Genomic DNA, 20648 nt, shown 5'->3' with positions numbered 1-20648 from the left:
TCATTCCTTAATCCCTCTGTAAAGTTCCAAATTCACTCAAATAGTCTCCATGCTCCAACAGTGAACATAGTACGTAGAAAATTAAAAAAAAAAAACTTAAAATAAATCAAAAATAAAAAGGGAGCCTGCTCCAAAATTTGGAGCAGGCTCTTTTTCCAGCCTAGAGCCGGCTCTAGGACTCCTTAGAGCCGGCTCTACTTTGTTATGGGAGCCGGCTCCCACTTCTATGGAGCCGGCCCTCACCTCCTTTGAGAGCCTTCGTCCCCGGTGCGTCGTTTCAGCTCTTGTGCTCCTTCTCCGGCTTATTCCTAACACTCTGTTAGTTTTTAAAACCAAACTTAGGTGTCATACTAATACCCAGTAGCATCCCAATGGCTTGATAACAACAATTAAAATCAATTACAGAGGTTAAATTTGCTACCGAACTAACCCGCGTTAGGAACAAAACTGAAACTATAATTCTATTCCAACCTCTCTGTTTCTCTTCACAAAACTGATCTTAGGAGTCTTATATCATCCCATTAACATCCCCAGGGTTTGTTTACAGAAGATAGAAGCAAGAATCGTAACTAAAATCTCAACAGATTTTAATATGCTTAAATGAACAGAACTGGGAGCAACAATACACGAACTGTAAATAGATTTGAAATCAATGCAAACAAATCATCAACAAACATACATTAAACACATAAGTTTCATTTACTAATTAGTTAATCCCTAGAGACTATCTAGGTGCACAGAACACGAGCCAAAGAGAAGGAGAAAGAGAAGAACTTGCCTGTAGTTTTCGACTCAAAATTTGTCGTCGTCGTCCTAACTTCCGGCAACCACAGACTACCTTCTAGCCTTCTCTGGTTCTGGTCTAATCCACCAAAATCCTCCCTTGGTACTCACTGTTCTTCTCCTTGACAATTTTTACAGGGCCTCCATTCACAACCCTCTGTGCTAAGAACTTACTTCATGTTTATGTAATCTGATTTATGGTTGTAAACCCTAGGCTAAAGCATAATGGTTGTATTTATAGGTTTAGCTCTCAAACCCTAATCCTTGTAATTTTAGAGGCAGGGCCCTAATCTTAATCCTAGTCGACCCATAAACAAAACCTATGATTAAATTAAAAAATCACGTAACTTAATTTTAACAATTATAATAAGTTAATTACCTAAGTTTAAAACAGTGAATTACAAATAATACAATTAATAATTTAAAAAAATAGACACAACAATTTAAAACCAATTTAATTTCAAATAACCAATTAAACAAATGAAAAACAATTAAAGAAATAAAAAATGCGATAAAGACAATAAAATAAATAAAAATGCAATACAATAAATAAAAATGCAATACAATAAATATTAAAAATGCCGAGACTATCCTTTTTAAAATTAGGAGTATTACATATGTGGAGCTCACCAAGCCGGCATAAAGATGAGATGGTTGATACGCCGATATGGATATTATTGGCCTGGAATGAGAAAAGATTGTATGACTTATGCAAAAGGTTGTATAGACTGTCAAAAGCATGGTCCAATGCAGTGGGTTCCAGCAATAGAAATGCAATTATTAGTTAAACCATGGCCTTTCAGAGGTTGGGCCATGGATCTAATCGGTAAGATTAATCCTCCTTCATCAAAAGGTCATCATTGGATTATTTTAGCTACCGATTATTTTACTAAGTGGGTTGAAGCCGAGGAATATGTTTTAGTAACTCATAACACGGTGATACAGTTTCTAGAGCGACATATCTTTCACCGATTTGGCTTACCAGAAACAATTGTTGCCGATAATGGATCTGTGTTTCGAGCAAATGAAGTATTACAACTCGGCATTGATCTGCAAGTAAAAATGGTAACTTCCACACCATATTATGCTCAAGGGAATGGCCAAGCAGAGGCTTCAAATAAAGTTGTTATTGAAATTATTGAGAAAATGATAAAAGACAAGCTGAGGCGTTGGCATAAAACCCTTTCAGAAGCTTTGTGGGCTTATAGAAATTCGAAGCGGACAAGTACTGGGACACCTCCTTATCGGCTTACATTTGGTCATGATGTCGTGCTGCCGATGGAGTTAAATGTAAAATCGGCAAAAGTAGCTTTATAACACAATCTAATACCTGCCGATTACAATGAAGCTATGCTTGCCGAGTTGGAAGACTTGGATGAAGTTCAGAAATTTGCTTTAGACCACCTTATGATCCATAAAGCAAAGGTAATGAAGGCTTATAATAAAAGGGTGAAGTTCAAATCATATGCAAAGGGTGACATGGTTTGGCAAACAATTCCTCCACCTGGAAAGATAGATAGAACTTATGGCAAATGGTCACCTACTTGGAAAGGACCATATATAGTCCATCAAGTATTACATGGAGGTGCTTATAAATTGAAGGATTTGGATGGTGAGGTGCATGAAAGGCCAATAAATGGAAGATATCTGAAAAAATATCAACCCACTATTTTTGAACTTGTGGAGGACAAGAAAGCCTCTAAGAAGTCAAATGTAGAGGGTCAGTGTTTAGTTTAAGCCATCTATTTTAGTTGTTTGCAAATGTGTTGAGCGGCACTATAGTGCATACACAATTTTGTTACAATGGGTGTAGTTAAATTTTGGAAGCCGAAGGGTTAAAACGGCTATCAAAATTGGGGGGCATTGTTGACACCCATTTTGGTAATTACATAGGCATTAACATGGCAATAAGCGTTGGTTTGAAATGGAACATTCTCGACAAAATTACTTAGCAGTGACGTGGCTATAATTTGGGCTGAAATGGGTTTATATTGTTTACGTGGATTAAAATGCATGCTAAGGTTGGAGAAGCCTTTGAATTGATTAGTGGACAAGGTCAAAAGCTAGTATTTATCTTTTAGATAAGTTTAGTTATATAATTTTAATATATATCAATTAGTTTATGTTAGTTAAATGGTGATAATTATCTCTAGGATTAGTTTATTTTGAATTTAAATTCAGTGATGAGATAAAGTTTTATTGTAATTAGAATACTTATTAGTAGGAGTTTGTTTCTAATAATTTCTATAAATAAACAAAAAGACATGCTGAGATAAAGGTTCAGCACCTTCAGAATCATTATTATTATTTGTTTGCCTTCTCAAGCTTTTCCGAGAATAGCATCCTTATTATTTCTTCTTTCTATCTCTCTATCTCTATATCTATCTCAATCTCTCGATCTCTATCTCTCTCTTCTCAATCTTTCTTTCTATTTCTTTCTATATCTGTTTCTCCATTTTTCTATTCTCTTAACGTTACTATAATTTGTTCATTGAAAAGTCCTTTTAACTAAGACAATTCTAAACTCAAAGAGGAATTTTTATTGTTCCCTTTTTTCCTCGCAATCACCTAAAAGTCAACTTTCTCAAATGGACTATAGTTGATAATTTACAATTGAACCATATATTTAATTCTGACACACCGATTTACATCAAATTAAGATCAGATCTTAGGAATCCATTTTAGATTCAACACCAAAAATGTTGACAAAAGATCTACAATTTGGTCAGTGGAAAAGCTTTCCAATTCCCACTTGAACCATTGACAATCCCCAACAAGTAACATGTTTGTCCGGGTCTTACTACGTCACTCGTAACGAATGATAGACAATTTTGTTGAAAATTTACAAAGTGACAAAATGGTAATAGAATCGTCAATTCTTATTTGGTCCAACAAAGTGAGAAAATGGTACTATAATCGTCAGTGTCACACGGCACGAAGGAGCCGCCAATGTAGACTACATATATATATATATATATATATATATATATATATAGTAACAGCGTTCTGTGGACCCCACGTTCATACCTAGCAATTGTAAGAGACTATCAAAGCCATTAGTGTCTTAACGTTATCCATCTATCTATTTTGCCTCTGCGTGTGTGTATAAATATATATAGTACTTCTTATAATATAGCAAAGAGCTCTGAACTGTCACACAAATAATTTGGCGGAGAGAGAAAGATGAGCAACAAGGAAGCAGTCGCAATGACAGAGTCATATCCGATGAAAGGTGGAGATGGCACTTACAGCTACACCAAGAACTCCACCTATCAGGTACTAAATTATGTGTGTATATCAGCATCTGATTATTTTGTTGAATAGGTACTCTTGTTCTATAAATTATTAGATTTGCCAAGGCTTATGGTGGTGATGAATTTAACATTTCACTCAATTGGGTGACTTATTCACCCCAATAAACATAATTCTTTCAGTAATTCGTAACGGAAAAGAATCTTATATTTTTTGACATAGAAGTATTCAAATTCCAAAAACAGGAAAAAAAAAATATTCAGAAATCTGTATCCATACATTTTGCTCCCTAAATGGAAAATGTAAAACAGATACTGATAAACCAAATAAACTGATGGCTGAAGTATAAATCTTGAATTTGGGTTTTCTTTTTTTCTTTTCTTTTATGATTAGTGTGTGGTGGTTGTGTTGAAGCTCATTTTGTACTTGGTTGTTGAAATTACTAAATCAGTTTGTGAGTTAGTACTGTTCTTTGTTGTCTATCAGTTCATGTTTTGCTAAACCTGGCAATGGAATACTTTGGTGGTTTTTTTTTTTTAGTTGGTACTCCCACACACGTCCCTCCATTTAAGCTTGAACCTTTGACCTTTTTTTTTTTTTTTTTTGAGAGATAAGAGCCTAGTACTGCTAGGCCACTAACCCATTAATCTGACAATAGGATACTTGAACATGCATTATCCTTTATTTTCCATCTTCTGGGGAAGATACTTGAATAGGCCATAAAAATGGCAACTGTTGCTTCAAACATGAGGTATACATACATTACAGAATCAATTCAACCATAATTTGCAAATTTCAGTAATTTGCAAATTAGTTGGTTCTCTATCATGTTAAAGGCTATATTGGTATGTTCAGCCATCAGATACACTAACCTATAGATATTGGAAAGCAACTAAATATTCACAATTTTTCATACTAATCTATTATTTCGTAGGATACGATGATATTCTATCATACATAGTCCAAGATGAGTATTTCCTTTGTTTTTGGATAATCCATATTAAAACAAACATAACAGAATGGTTTTATGAATAATTATAAAGAGAACGTGAATTTTAGATATATATGTGAGGTGGATGTCCAACAGATATGTCAAAGACATGTTCAATATTATACCCAGGTTTTCATCCTCATTTTAAAATAGTTCTATTATGGATGCCCTTCTCCCAATTTGAATAGCATATTTCAAGAACTATAGCAGAAATGAGCTCGTATATTGAAAGGGGGGGAATTTTTTTTAATGAATCATAGATTTTTCAATATGGTAATACCATCCGGTACAACAGATTCAGTCATGACATATAACTAGGTTTCGCCATCTTTGAAGTGGAATCAAGTAGTTTTTACTAGTCCATGCACTAATTGGATTTGTTAATGATGATCAAAGCATTCCGAATCTGATAGCAATGACAATGATGATTATAGCAACAAGAGCAGTAACATCTTTTTTCGATTTTACAGCAAGAATCTGCAAATTATGCTCAAGAAATGATCGATGAAGCAATTGCAAAGAAGCTCGACATAAAAAGCCTCATTTCTAATTCAAGCACATTGTGCATAGCAGATTTGGGATGTTCTGTCGGGCCAAATACCTTCATTGCCATGCAAAATGTACTTGAAGCCATGGAAAAAAAGTGTCTTTCCCAAAGCAATGCTTCTAAAGCACCCAAATTCCAAGTGTTCTTCAACGATCATGCAGCCAATGATTTCAATGCACTTTTTGCATCCCTCCCTCATGATAGGCAATACTTTGCTGCTGGAGTGCCAGGTTCTTTTCATGGCCGCTTATTCCCGGAGTCCTCTCTCCATTTTGTGTATTCCTCCACTGCACTCCAATGGCTTTCTAAGTTGCCTGAAGAGTTGCTCGACAAAAACTCACGAGCATGGAACAAGGGGAGAATTTACTACACAAGTGCGTCGGAAGAAGTAGCAAATGCTTATGCAGCTCAATTTACAAAAGACATGAAGAACTTTCTGAATGCTAGAGCTAAAGAGATTGTGGCTGGAGGGATGATGGTGGTGCTCATGCCTGGTCTTTCGGATGATATCCATTATTCTCAGCGGTCAGCAGGTCTGCTGATTGATTTCATTGGGTCTACACTCATGGATATGGTGAATGAGGTGAGTCAATGTTTAGCTTTTCAAATTGAAGTCCAAAAAAATAATATCTACCAATTGACATCTAAAATAATGGGAAAACCTTTGCTAACTAATGGTGGGGATTATTGGCAATTAACTCGTCAATGATTTTGAAATTACTGAATATACAATCACATTAAAATCATAAAACGACAGGTTTTGTTCTATTCAGTGTTGCACTGATACAGCAGGAATATGCATTCTGCATTACATTTTGATAAATCTATGTTGCACTTGAATCATATTTCCATTGTAATTCTGTGTACACCTTAATGCGTACCACTCTTATAGGGATTAGTCAGTGAAGCTCAAGTGGATTCATTTAACATTCCTGTGTATTGTCCCTCCCCCAAGGAGATTGCACGGCTTGTAGAAGAAAACGGGTGTTTCAGCATTGAGAGAATGCAGATGATGGATTCAAGGTCAAAGAGGAATGCCCCACTTGTTGATGCGCACACATTTATAATGCACCTAAGAGCTGCCATGGAAGGAGTTTTCACCAAACATTTTGGAAGCGAGATTGTTGGCGAAATGTTTGACAGAGTTTCTCAAAAAAGTGCAGAGGTTTCCTGCCTGCTGGACAAAGGCTACAATGAAAGAGAAAGAAATCAAGTATTTTTTGTTTTGAAGCATAAATGATGTGAGTTGGGATGGTATTGGCCTCATTATAAGGGTAATTTACATGTCGTTGCTATCTTATTCCCCTCTTCTTCTTTTTTTTCTTTTTTTTTTTTTTATTGTACTTGGATAAATAATATAATGTTATTCAAGAAAAAATTAAAAAATAAAAAATAATAATAATAATAATAATTAAAAAAAAAAAAAAGGAATAATCAATAAGAAAATGGTTTAAACTCAAGCGTGGGACTTATTTATTGTCAACAATCAATAAGAAATTTAGATTTTGTGCTGAAATCCAGAAATTGACAGATTTTGAATTTGATTCTGACAAGAAGATAACTATTTACCCTATTACATAATTTCCCAAAGGCTCTGCAAGAACCCTTTTGCTTGGACAATGTTATGTTATGCTGACTGATTAATTGAATACACTGTGATGTACTTCTGCAGTGACAAGCATCACCAAGATAAATCATATTTGCTTTCTCAGCAGTTACATCCTGCCTTTTTTATATAGATTATGGGACTTGAAGACCTAATAGATATGTAAAATAAGCCTATCTAGGAAAAGGAACTGATATTGGCACTCCAAGAGGAGTCTTAGGCACTGACTATGATATTTGGATTTAAGCAGTGGAGTGTCTCAGAATGTTTCCTTGGAGCCCCATATATCTTCCATGAACAAATGTTTTGGACATCTACTCTAATTTATGTAGTAATATTTCTTTTTTCTGTTATTCCATTTAGGGCTTGTTTGGTGTGCAATAATGAAATGGAATGGAATAGGAATGAAGCTAGGAATGGAATGAGAAGGGAATGGAATGGGAATGATGATTCTCGTTCTCTTATTTGGTTGCAAATTGCAAATATGGAATGTGTAAAAATAAAATGATGATTTCCATTTCCTTATTTGGTTGGACAAAAAATTAAAATGAAATGAATTTATATTGTTTTCTTCAAATTAACTTTATGATAGAAAAATAAATAAATAAATAAAAACTTAACTAAAAAGTTAACATCCTAAAGAAATTTTTTCCAATCCAGTGATAAGAAAGAGGCCTGGAATACATGGGAGAACCGGCCGGGCAGAGGAAAGTCCTCCGTAATACCATTGGGTTAAAGGTTCTGTAGACTGTAGTTTGGATACCGGGTAGAGCATTCAAGAGAGAAAACTGGTGGGGCAGAGAGAGAGAAAAAGAGATTGGGTGAAGCCATTAAATTAAAAAGATACCATAGAACGGTAAAAAAATGGAAACGCTATCGGTGGGAATTGAACCCCTTTTGAATTGTCAGCAAGATGGCGGTGAACTGATGGTGAGCATAAAGGACGGGTTGATGAGACTGATGGCGAGCAGAAAGGACAGCAGCTCTGACAGTTGTATTGTCGACGGTGAAGCTTTTAAGTATGCTTGGAGAATGCCGACAATGGACAAGGACGGCAGCCAGAGAGCTCCACAACGGTGACCAAATTTCTATTCAACAATGAGTTGGGTTGGGTTGTGTGTTCTTGTATGTTTCACTGTTGATAAAGGAGATGATGGTGGCAGCAAGAAAGAAGGCTAGATTGTTGTGGTGGGTTTGTAATTTATTAGGTTTTATTTTTTAATATTTTTTTTAGTTTGTATTTTTTTTAAGTAGGAATGGAATAGACATTCTTTTTGTCAAAAGGTGGAATGATTTTGATGGAATAACCAAAATGGTAAAGAATGACATTCTAAGTTTAAAATTAGACACCAAACACAAGAATGGTGATAATAATAGAGTAAATAAAAACTGATTTTTATTTCATAAAAATGATTTTTAAGAAAATCAATGTAAGTAAAATTATATATATTTTATTTCATAGAGGCGACTTTTACGAAAGCATATTTTATTTCATAAAGATGGTTTTTAAGAAAACCAAAGCAAAGTAAAAATAGATATTTATTTCATTATAAGTGGTTCCTAAGAGAACCAAAGTGAGTAAAACAGATATAATTTCATGGTTTTAAGAAAACTAAATAAGCCACTTAAATTGTTTTAAAGATATTAAAAGAAAAGAAATTTATTTCTTTTGGGTAAAACTTGAATTATCTAGAGAATACTAGTCTTATTTTTTTTTTAAGAAAATATGATTTAAGATGGGTATTTATTTAGAAAATATTATTTTTAAGGAAGGATACTTTTTTGGAAAATACTAAATTTTCAAAAAAATAATGTCCACAGCACGATTATTTATTTAGGGTGATATGAATAAATATTACAACCTACCCTATAAAAAGGGTAGTCAGCCAATCCAAAAGGTAGACAAAAATTCTTAGCAAAGTTCATTCATCTTCTTGTACTAACTTGATGGTCGAAGACTCTTGGATAATATCGCACCAGTGCCTTTCTGATAACTTTTTCTCTTCTTTGTAGCTTCTTTGTAAGTTACGACGTCATTTTGGGTCGTGACAGAATCTTGCATCGTCAATTATTATGGTAAGTAATTTTCATGTAAAGTCTCACATAGTTTTGCTGTCATTTTCTATATATGTTCGTATATAATTGAATTGGGTCATTATATTGTTTGGAAAAAGGCATGGGTATTTTCGTCTCTTAATTAATTCTTTAGGTTAAAGGGATTTTGATAAAGTGAAATGATAATAATATCTTTTTACATATAAAAAATAATATGACATAATTAAAAAAAAAAAAAAAGGATAAGTGAAAAATGGACCAAACCTAAACGCAATATAACTAAAATTAATCCTAAAATAACAAAGTCAACTGCGGCCAACTAACTTGGAAATTTACATGATATACAATCCTTAACAAAGCGTTTTCATTTTCTTAAATGTGGCCCTACCGATTGACAAAATTTTAGTACTTCGAACAATCGTCAACGTTACACGTCACATGAATCCGCCAATGGATACTAGTAACAGTGTAGGGTCTAAAGTCTCATCACAGTTTGAGATAGGGAAGAGAGAGAGAGAGGGTAAAAGGATAGAAATGAGCAAAGCCGACGCAAGCGCAGTTACGCAAGCGCAGTTCCAGAATCGTGTCCGATGAACGGTGGAGATGGCATTAATAGCTACACCAAGAACTCTATCTATCAAGTATATAATTACATGCTTCATAATATATATACACACACGTGTGCGCATATATGCTGATATAGATTTATGTGTCTATATAATTAGCATCTGGGTATTTAGTTGAAGAGTTTGTGGACTTCTAGGCTCGATTGGGATGGACGGATTTATAATAAATAAGGAATATATAGGTCCAACTTTTTACTTAGAAGTACGGCTTAAATTTTAGATTTAAAAGTTTTTTTATCTTTCAAAAAATATATATTAAATATATATATATAATAACAAGAAATTCATGTACTTATTTTGTTACCAACGAGACCGTGTAGTATAAATACATCTTTTGTATTTTCAAAAGTGAATGGTGAAAGTTCATTTAAAGGGACAAAGTCTGAAGATGCAAGACTTCGTTTCTTTTTTCTCTCTAGAATTCTTACCCTTCAATAGAATCCAAAAAATTCCCCCCTTCTTATCCACCAGACCATTACAATTATTATTGTTAACTGATTACATTGGGCCTATATTCAAAAGTTTTCTTCCTTCTGGGCCTAATCTTCCAATGGGCTTGATCTTCCTCGGTGGATCCTCTAGGTTTGGCCCATTCCGGGGTGCTTTGGTATGGGCCATACTTCAATTGTTCGACCCGATCCCGTTCCAGCGAACTATATCCAGCCCATGCCACTTGTTGCATCCTCAACTGCCCACATAATTACCCCTTATTGATTAGGGGGTAATTATTAGAGGCTGCTAATGATAACCTGATGGCTCGAAAAGATCGCGTGGGGGAATGGACGGTTAGATTTAGGGGTCGGCGTTTCGAGATTCAAAAAACTCATCACTTTCCTGACTCCTCGGCCCTTGAGCTCACCTTGTCTTTATAAGCTTCATAGATGTTCCATCGATCCTCTTTACCGTCTCCATCTCACTTTCTGTTGTTCAAATCCTCTCCGGCGATCTCTTGCAAAAGATCCTCCTTCCAGTGGCCTTGCAGTACTTTTTGCCGTTCTCACTCTCTGAGGTTAGTTTCATTTGCATTTTTCTTTTGGAAGACTTCTTTCTCCTCCTCGAAATCGTCATTCATTCTCACCATGACAGTAGATCTAGACGTTCTTCGCATGAAACTTCACCTCCCTGACGATGTAGAAATTAGAAATTGCCCCCGAGAGGTGAATATTAGAACCGATGCTGGCCTTCTTCCCGGCGAGGTCCTGTTTTCACTCCTCCATCTTAATCTCCTTAAGTTTCCTTTGCATCCCTTCTTTTGCTATGTTTTCAACAAGCTAAATCTTTCCCCTTTGCAAGTAAACCCAAATTTCCTTAGGATTTTGTCTGTTATGCTACTCCTGATTCGTGACAGAGGTCTGGATCTGGACCTCGTAAATCTTCTCCTCTGTTACAAGGTTAGCAAGATCAGAACTGATGAACGATTTTACTACTTTTTCCCCATTGAGAAGAGGTCCATCTACACGGATAAAATCAAATCCAAGAAGGGTTGGAGGAAAAATATAATTGGGGTTAGGGGGGCTTGGTTCTCTCCAGCTGCAGAGGATTTCCCTATCCCGAGCACTTTTGGAGAGTGCTCTGTCTCTTTTTACAAGAAATATAAAAACCATAAGAGTGACTGTCCTTGCGAGATTTGCATTCCTCGTTTTTGTACTTTCTTGTGCCATTCCTTAGGCATTCCTTGTGATGATTTGAGCTACGGTGTGTGCAGGGATAGGGATAACTACCTGAAGCAGTACGTTCTGACCAACGTTCCCTCCTGCTCGAACCTCCTCACTTCAGACAATCTCCTCGATATCTCAGTCCTCGGCAAGACAATGAGCCAACTCCAGATCCCTTCCTTCGGCAGGAAGAAAACTGCCCCCAGGCCTATTATCACCCCTGCATCAAATTCTTCACCAGCTTCAGCATCTTCCTCTGCTACCCTTTCTGATACCACTCCTTCCACCAATCCATCCGTGACGGCTGCTGACCCGGTCGCTAACACAGGGACCGCCAGTCCGAACGTTACCCCTTCTGCAGCAATCCTCCTGGTTCTACTACTGCTTCCGCACGGGAAAAGGCAAGAGGAAAAAGGCACCAACCTAATAGTGCCCTCAGCATCGATGATGTTCCTTTGTCTCAGAGGGTTAGACCCTCTGGGCCGAACGTGATATCCCTAGCGAGACCTCCTCAGACTAGGCCCCCTACCCCTTCTGGGCATGCCTCCGCTTCAGGAACGGCGCCATGGAACCCTCGCTCTATTCGAACAGACGGATCGTCTGTTAAACCGACCGAGACCATGTTCAAAGATGGTCAGACCACAATGGCTTACTACAGGAGCATGTGGACTCCCAAGGACATTGAGGTAGCCAAAGGTCTGTCTTAGAGGGAAGTATTCAGCCGATTTCCCTTATCCGCCATGGAGGTAACTTCTGCCCCTTAGTCAATAAGTCTTTACACAGTCTTTACACTTATTTTCTTCTAACCATCTGCTCGGCTTAACCAGTTGTCATGTATATCTCTACAGACCCTGTACAGGATGATAGCTATGCAGAAACAAGTTGAGCTTGTGAATGCCAAGGTCCGTGCGCTTTCTGACAGCCTTAATGCAGCAAACAAGGAGAACGATGATTTGGCTGCTCAGAAGACCGGGTTGATGGTTCAGCTTGGTAAGATTGAAAAGGAGAGGGATTCGTTGAGGAAGGAGACTGACTCTCTTTAGGATGAGAGGAATGCATTGCAGCTCGAAAAGAGTGTCTGGCATACCGAGCGGGAATCCCTTAAGGCTGAAAAGGAAGAACTGCTACGCCTTCTGAGTGATGAGCAATCCGCTCGGATGGCCTTTGAGAAAAGGGCCTTGGACGAGCGCAACGCTTTACTCGATACCATCAGTAGGGTAAATGGTGGTATGCTAGCTCTGTATGCTCGGTTTTCTAGAGTTGGAGCCCTCAGATATGCTCAGGGGTTCCGAGAGGGTTATGCCGATTGTGTTCCGGATGATGATCAGACCGGTTCTACCCCTGATAATGTTGACAAGGAACTGGATATTGACCCTCCTGGTGTTTATGCCGATCCAGACTCCACCGCTGCTGAGGGCATATTTGATGAATGCCAAGAGATTGCCTCTTCTCGGATCACTCCTACTCCTTCTGCTACTCTGACTTTGGATATTCTTCCTCTGTCCACCTTGACTCCATCTGTTATTACTGCTGAAGATAACCCTCAGCAGAATGATTCTTCCAACGCTATTGAGGGTAGGACTCAACAGAACGATTCTGTCATTCACCTCGACTCTCTATCTCGTGAGGATGGTGATACCAACAATAATAAGGAGACAGCCCAGCACCATCAAGAGGCTGACGAGGCAAACGCCTCTTAGTTAGAACTCTTTTTTTTTTTTTAATGTAATGACTTTTGTATATTCGCCATCTTTACACCTCATCTTTTTTGTAACTCTTTGAACTTTATTAATGAGATGGCCGACTTCTGATCGGCTTATAGTGCCAGCTGCCACTTAATATGCTCAGGCGCCTGGTGCTCGGCTAGAATGCCACTTGCCACTTGGCCCTCTCTTCTTTCTTTTTCTTTTTTCTTTTTTTTTAACGAGTGTTTGGCGTTCGGCTCATAATGCCAGCTGCCACTTACTTTGCTCAGGCGCCTGGCGCTCGACTAGAATGTCACTTGCTACTTGACCCTCTGTTTTTTTTTTCTTAGCAAGGGTTTGGCATTCAACTCATAGTGCCAGCTGCCACTTACTTTGCTCAGGCGCCTGGCGCTCGGCTAGAATGCCACTTGCCACTTGGCCCTCTTTTTTTTTCTTAGCAAGTGTTTGGCGTTCAGCTCATAGTGCCAGCTGCCACTTACTTTGCTCAGGCGCCTGGCGCTCGATTAGAATGCCACTTGCCACTTGGCCCTCTTTTTTTTTTCTTAGCAAGTGTTTGGCGTTCGGCTCATAGTGCTAGCTGCCACTTACTTTGCTCAGGCGCCTGGCGCTTGGCTAAAATGCCACTTGCCACTTGGCCCCCTTTTTTTTTCTTAGCAAATGTTTGGCGTTCGGCTCATAGTGCCAGCTACCACTTACTTTGCTCATGCGCCTGGCGCTCGGCTAGAATGCCACTTACCACTTGGCCCTCTTTTTTTTTCTTAGCAAGTGTTTGGCGTTCGGCTTATAGTGCCAGCTGCCACTTACTTTGCTCAGGCGTCTGGCGCTCGGCTAGAATGCCACTTACCACTTGGCCCTCTTTTTTTTTCTTAGCAAGTGTTTGGCGTTCGGCTCATAGTGCCAGCTGCCACTTACTTTGCTCAGGCGTCTGACGCTCGGCTAGAATGCCACTTGCCACTTGGCCCTCTCTTTTTTTTTCTTAGCAAGTGTTTGGCGTTCGGCTCATAGTGCCAGCTGCCACTTATTTTGCTCAGGCGCCCGGCGCTCGGCTAGAATGCCACTTGCCACTTGGCACTCTTTTTTTTTTCTTAGCAAGTGTTTGGCATTCGGCTCATAGTGCCAGCTGCCACTTACTTTGCTTAACCTTTTAAAGAGGAGTATAATCTTTATAAATCTCAAAAACTTGTACATTCGACTGTGTTCAATTGAAAATGAACAAAATTTAGTATTGAATCTCAACTTTTTATTGATAATACCTCTTCAGAGAAGTAGCATTCCAAGGCTTGTTAACCAGCCTTCCGGCCATGGTTTCTAAGGTATACGCCCCATTTCCTATGGCTTCTACAATTCTGTATGGGCCTTCCCATGGTGGCATAATCTTTTTTACTATCCCCACCTTCTTTTTCAGAACCAGATCACCTGGTCTAAAGTCTCTGTGCTTTACTTTCTTGTTATGGCTGTTCGCAAGCGTCTGCTGGTAGGATGCGAGCCTTACCGCTGCTGCATCTCTTTTTTCTTCTAGCAAATCGAGGTTAAACCTTAACATACTGTCATTATGCTCACGGTTCCATGCCAAGCTTCGAACAGTCGGAACTAAGTGCTCGACTGGTATAACTGCCTCGGTACCATACGCCATGGTGAATGGGCTTTCTCCGGTCGGTCGTCTTGGGGTCGTTCTGTAGGCCCATAGGACGTTCGGCAGTTCATCTAACCACCTTCTTTTCTTTTCTTCTAGCTTCTTCTTGATACAAGTAAAGATTATTCTATTTGTAATTTTCGCCTGTCCATTGGCCTATGGGTGACTTACTGCCGCCAGCTTTAGATTAATTCCATATTCCTCCTACAGCTCTCTTACTTGCTTACTGTCAAGGTTAGTCCCATTATCCATGACGATTGACCTCGGAATACCAAACCGGCAAATAATATTACTCCAAATGAATCGTCTCACATGAGTTTGAGTAACGCTCGGATATGGCTCTACTTCCACCCACTTAGTAAAGTAATCTGTAGCCAGCAGCACATACTTGTTCTGAGCTCTGGCAGTTGGTAGAGGACCAACTACATCCATCCTCCACTGTGCGAAAGGCCATGGTGTGGCCATTATGTGCAAGTCTTCAAGTTGTTGGTGAATCAGTGGTCCGAACCTTTAGCACTTATCGCACCTTCTGGACAATTCTTCCGAGTCTCGCGACATGTTCGGCCAGAAGTACCCTTGCGCCATTGCTTTATGCGCTAAAGATCTCCCCCCTGAGTGGTTTCCACATACACCTTCATGAATAGCTCGTAGTATTTGCCGAGCCTCTGTAGGGGTAACACACTTTAAGTATGGTCCGAAAAAAGATCTTCTGTACAACTGGTTATGCACTACGGCGTACTTCGCAGCATTCGCTTTGATTTTCCTAGCCTCATCTCTTTGCTCAGGCAGAGTACCATATCGGATGTAAGTTATGATCGGATCAATCCAACTTGGCTCATATGGAATAACATTCACTTGCCAAGGATCCGAGCCTGAAGGTTCTTCGAAAATGGATGGCTGGTTTAATATTCCCACTGGAATCACCCTTGCCAATGTTTCTCCAGAACCCGAGGCACTACATGCTAGCCAGTCGGCATCTTCATTATACTCCCTTGGAATTTGAATGAATTCAATTTTTTCAAAGTTTTTGGCCTCCCGCATAACAGCAGAACGATATGCTTCCATCATTTCATCCTTGGTTTCATACTCACCCCTCACTTGCCGAACAATTAACTGTGAGTCACTAAAAACATTCAAATTCCTGACCTTAAGCTCCTTGGCAAGCTTAATTCCTGCCAGCAACGCTTCATACTCTGCCTCATTGTTCGTGGCTCCAAATTCAAGCCAAAGCGCTTGGCTTAAGGCTGTACCTTCTGGCGTTTGCAATTTGATCCCAATGCCTGCACCCATCTGATTTGAGGATACATCAGCGAAGAGTTTCCATAAGCAACCACGAAGATCCTCCTCCACATCCTCTGAATCACATTCTAATAAAAAATCTGCCACCGCTTGCCCTTTGACTACTGTTCTAGGTTCGTATGTGATATCAAATGAGCTTAACTCTATGGCCCACTTTGTCATTCTTCCTGAGAGATCTGGTTTGTGCAGGATTATTCTGATAGGGAAAGTGGTTAGAACGATGATAGGATGGGATTCAAAATAATGCCTGAGTTTTCTTTTCGCATGCACTAGCGAGAGTATCACCCGCTCTGCCTTTGAATAACGTCTTTCGGCCTCAGTCATTGTCTTGCTAACATAGAACACTGGATATTGCTTCCCTTCTGCGTAGTGGATCAGAACGCCACTTGTCGCGATGCTAGATACTCCGAGATATAAAAACAGCTTTTCGCCCGATTCTGGAGCTGACAGTACCGGAAGGTTCTGCATATACTTTTTCAGAGCAGTTAACGCTATGTGTTGTTCATCCCCCCAAACCTGCCTGTCGTGGCTTCGTATTGTGTCAAAAAATGGTTTGCATCAATCTGCCAATTTGAAAATGAACCGGCTCAGTGCAGCAATCCGTCCCGTAAGTGTTTGCACTTCTTTGACTATCGTCAGCTCGGCATTCTTAGTCAGAGCATCTGCTTAGGCAGGGCTTGCCTCGATGCCTCTGAGATTAACCACATGCCCTAGGAATTGGCCTGAACGTACACCGAATGAGCACTTGGTCGGATTGAGCTTCATTCCATATCGCCTCAACACATCAAACACGTCTCGCAGATGCTTCACATGATCAGCTTTCTTCTTACTTTTTACCACTATGTCATCAATGTAAGCTTCCACTGTCTTCGCTATTTGTTCCTTAAAAATTTTGCTAATAAGTCTTTGGTAAGTTGCTCCGGCGTTCTTCAGTCCGAATGGCATAACTTTGTAGCAATACGTCCCGCGTTCGGTAACGAAAGAAGTTTTTTCTTCATCAGCGGGGTCCATAGGGATCTGATTATAACCTGAATAAGCATCTAAAAAGGTCAAGCGTTCATATCCAGTAGTTGCATCCACCATCTGATCAATCTTTGGCAGCGGAAAGCTATCCTTCAGACAGGCTTTGTTTAAATTGGTAAAATCAATGCATACGTGCCATTTCCCATTTTTCTTCTGCACAACGACCACATTCGATAACCAGTCAGGGTAGTACACTTCTCTTACAAACCCCGCATCAAGCAGCTTGTCAACCTCCTCGGCAATAATTCGGTTGCGCTCGGGGGTAAACCGTCGCTGCTTCTGCTTTACAGGTTTTGCATTGGGGTTAACGTATGGGAGCTTTCCCCTTTCCGGCATGTTTCAGTGTTACAGAATAACATTCTTTAGCTGCAACTTGGTTTCCATGAATGTCAATCACTTTGGTTCCGTCTGGCCCCAGGCATCTCATTACCTGATGCAGAGTGGAAGGAACACCTTGAACTCTGTGGATCCACCCTCTGCCCATCAAAAGATTGTAAGAGGGATGAATTTCAACAACCACAAAGGTTTCCATCAAAATCCTCTCGGCAGCATGTACCGCTACCTCCACTATACCGACGGGCTCCACTCGCTTTCCATCAAACCCTAGTAATGGATTATCGGTGGATTTCAGCCGATCCTGTTTGATCTCGAGTCGATCGAATGTATCTCTTGGCATGATGTTCGCACTACTTCTAGGGTCAATTAGAACTCTGCGCACCAAGCATTTTGCCACTATCAAACTTACAACCAGCGGGTCCTCATGAGGGATCTGAACATGCAACAAGTCTGTTACATCAAACTTTATCTGCGTTGATGCGCTCTGTTGGTGCAGAGTGTTTACACTGCCTATCCTTCTCTTCATCCATGCCTAGCGAAGGCGTGTTCGAAGCAGTTCATCTGACTCCTCGGCAAGTTCTGGCCGACCGTGAATTGCATTGATTACTCGAACTGGTTGCGTGTTGTGAGAATTCGACTTCTGATTCTTCTTCACGTGCTCCATTGGTAGGTTCTGTTCCACCGCTGGTCCTTGAATATAACTTGCGAACTCCCCTCTGGCTATCAGCATCTCTACCTGTCTCCTTAGGTTCCTGCATTCGTTAGTCTAGTGGCCAAAATCAGAATGAAATGCACAGTGCTTAGACTGATCCCTCTGTTCGAGAGGTTGTCTGATTGGTAAAGGAGGTCGGAACTTATCTTTATTTTCTTGGTACAGTTTTGCTAAGGTAACTTTCAATGGAGTAACCAGCTCTTCCTTTCTGGGCCTCTTCTCAGATTTCCACGAGGAGCGTTGCGGCTGAACCTGTTTTTGCCTGATGTTTGCTTTAGTATTTTCTTCCGTGTATATGACGGATGTCTTCCGAGCGTTTGCCGCCTCTTCTTCTTCCAAGCGCACAAATCCATCGGCTCTTTCGTTAAGTTCATCCATAGTCTTCGGCGTGTTCACCACCAAACTTGTGTAGAATGGGGTGCCACAATTCATGGCCAGTATGAATGCTTGAACTGCCATTGAAGGGTGACATTCAATAACCATGCTCTTGGTAAGGTTAAACCTGGTTAGGAAAGCCTGGAGACGCTCATCAGCATGTTGCTTCATTGTGAATAGGCTCAAAATATCTTTCGCTAGACGCTTGTTTCCATAGTATTGGCTTATGAACCGATCACACAAGCTTCGAAAACTATCCACTGAACCCCTCGGCAGGTTCTTGAACCAATTCAGAGCTGGTCCGGCTAGACTCGTAGGAAAGCACTTGCACATCAAAGAGTCATTCTTAGTGTTTAGAGCCATTTTCAACTGGATGTGATACACGTGATCGATCGGATCGGTCGTTCAGTCGAACAGAATGAAAACGGGCATGGAAAATTTCCTCGGACTCGGAGCATTCAGAATCTCATCAGTGAATGGTGAATCAACCGTTCGAGCTGCTGAACGGAGTGCTTCATTTTCCCTCTGGAACCCCGCGGTTACTCTCTGGTCTACTGATCTCCTCTCTGAGCTGTGATAGTCGAACGTCGTCATGGAAGGCCGATAGGTCGGATCGAATGACCTATCCTCAACAAAGTCTTTGCACCATGGAGGCATAGCTTTGTGACGATTCAACTATGTTGCTTCACCTCAGCTGAGCGTTTCTTGATGTGGATCAAAAGTCATTGCTTCGTTTCGCCTGATCTGCTCATGCCGTGGATCCATGTGAGTTGATCATTCACGATCATCAATAGGACGAAGATTTAGCGGCAAACTGTCTCGCCGGATTTCCTCGCGGTGAAGATCTACTAGATTATTTCCGATCTCCTCACCGTGATGTGCTGCATCGATACGTGCACCTTCTTCTCCTACCAGTAGTGGTCGTGGAATTACTGGAGCTTCTTGACGCTGCATTTCAGTCCTTAGATCCGCATTTTCTCTCTGGAGAGCTTCGATCATGTTCATCAACTCATCAAGTTTCACTTGCTGGACGTTCTCAACTGTATTGGAGTTTTCACCCCCTATTATGATTCCGGATCGAAGCAAAGACATGAATTACGAACTCCGAAACAGATCTAAGCGTCACCGATGCAAACTCCGTTAGATCTGGGCTCAACTTCACCGAATCGTGATCACTGTTTGCTAGATCTGAACTTTTCTAGCTTTGAACTCACCGGATCCGACTGCAATTGAGCAAATCACAATTGCATCATTCCGAAGCAAATGCCTCAAAATCCACAATAAGCAAGAATTCTCTCTAAACAAACTACAATCTCACTGATCTGGATTCAACTTCCAGAAATCACACTGTGTACTCACAAACTTGATTGAAATAATATGGTACTGATCGGGCTCGAATTGATCTTCTTCTTCGTTCCCACAGACGGCGCCAATTGAAGATGCAAGACTTCGTTTCTTTTTTCTCTCTCTAGAATTTTTACCCTTCAATAGAATCCAAAAAATTCCCCCCTCCATTACAATTATTATTGTTAACTGATTACATTGGGCCTATATTCAAAAGTTTTCTTCCTTCTAGGCCTGATCTTCCAATGGGCTTGATCTTCCTCGGTGGATCCTCTAGGTTCAGCCCATTCCGGGGTGCTTTGGCATGGGCCATACTTCAATTGTTCGACCCGATCCCGTTCCAGCGAACTATATCCGGCCCATGCCACTTGCTGCATCCTCAAAGTCGAATTGATGTATGAGTGAATAACTTGAATCCTTCTCTTACTAAATACAACAAGGAACGAAAATTTAAATTCATTTATTTATGCCCATTTATCGTAAAACATTGTGCGCCAATTTATTTGGTTACTCCCTCCGTCCTATAATAGATGGAACTTTGGGAACTGTGACTTTAAATTTATTTATTTATGCCTATTTATTATAAAACATTGTGCGCCAATTTATTTGGCTACTCCCTTCGTCCCAATGTAACAGTTCCCAAAGTATCCATCTACTGTGGGACGGAAGTAGTATATCTGATCCATAACCATTGAATACTTATGA

The 20648-nt window shown here is 39.9% G+C and overlaps 2 protein-coding genes across 3 annotated transcripts in view; both read left to right on the top strand.

Moving 5' to 3' along the window:
* Positions 1 to 3874: 3874 nt before the first annotated feature.
* On the top strand, positions 3875 to 6873 carry LOC132295133 (loganic acid O-methyltransferase-like). 2 transcript variants are annotated; one of them, XM_059793256.1, is made up of 3 exons: positions 3875 to 4059; positions 5497 to 6156; positions 6529 to 6873. In XM_059793256.1, the coding sequence occupies exons 1-3, from the start codon at positions 3967 to 3969 to the stop codon at positions 6811 to 6813; spliced, it is 1038 nt and encodes a 345-aa protein (XP_059649239.1). In that variant the 5' UTR covers positions 3875 to 3966; the 3' UTR covers positions 6814 to 6873. The 2 variants fall into 2 exon arrangements, with proteins under 2 accessions (XP_059649239.1, XP_059649238.1); XM_059793255.1 differs by having other exon boundaries at positions 6466 to 6873.
* Positions 6874 to 9807: 2934 nt separating this feature from the next.
* LOC132295132 (loganic acid O-methyltransferase-like) overlaps positions 9808 to 20648 on the top strand; it is a 29532-nt gene continuing 18691 nt past the window's right edge. The window contains exon 1 of the mRNA XM_059793253.1: positions 9808 to 9875. Coding sequence (XP_059649236.1) covers positions 9825 to 9875 — 51 coding nt within the window. The 5' untranslated portion in view covers positions 9808 to 9824. The remainder of the gene's footprint in view (positions 9876 to 20648) is intronic.

This window comes from Cornus florida, unplaced genomic scaffold (genome assembly GCF_030987335.1).
Source record: "Cornus florida cultivar Cherokee Brave unplaced genomic scaffold, ASM3098733v1 CherokeeBrave_3.0.0_Hap2_Chr02, whole genome shotgun sequence".
NCBI lineage: Eukaryota > Viridiplantae > Streptophyta > Magnoliopsida > Cornales > Cornaceae > Cornus > Cornus florida.
This window is presented reverse-complemented; position numbering and strand designations above follow the sequence as displayed.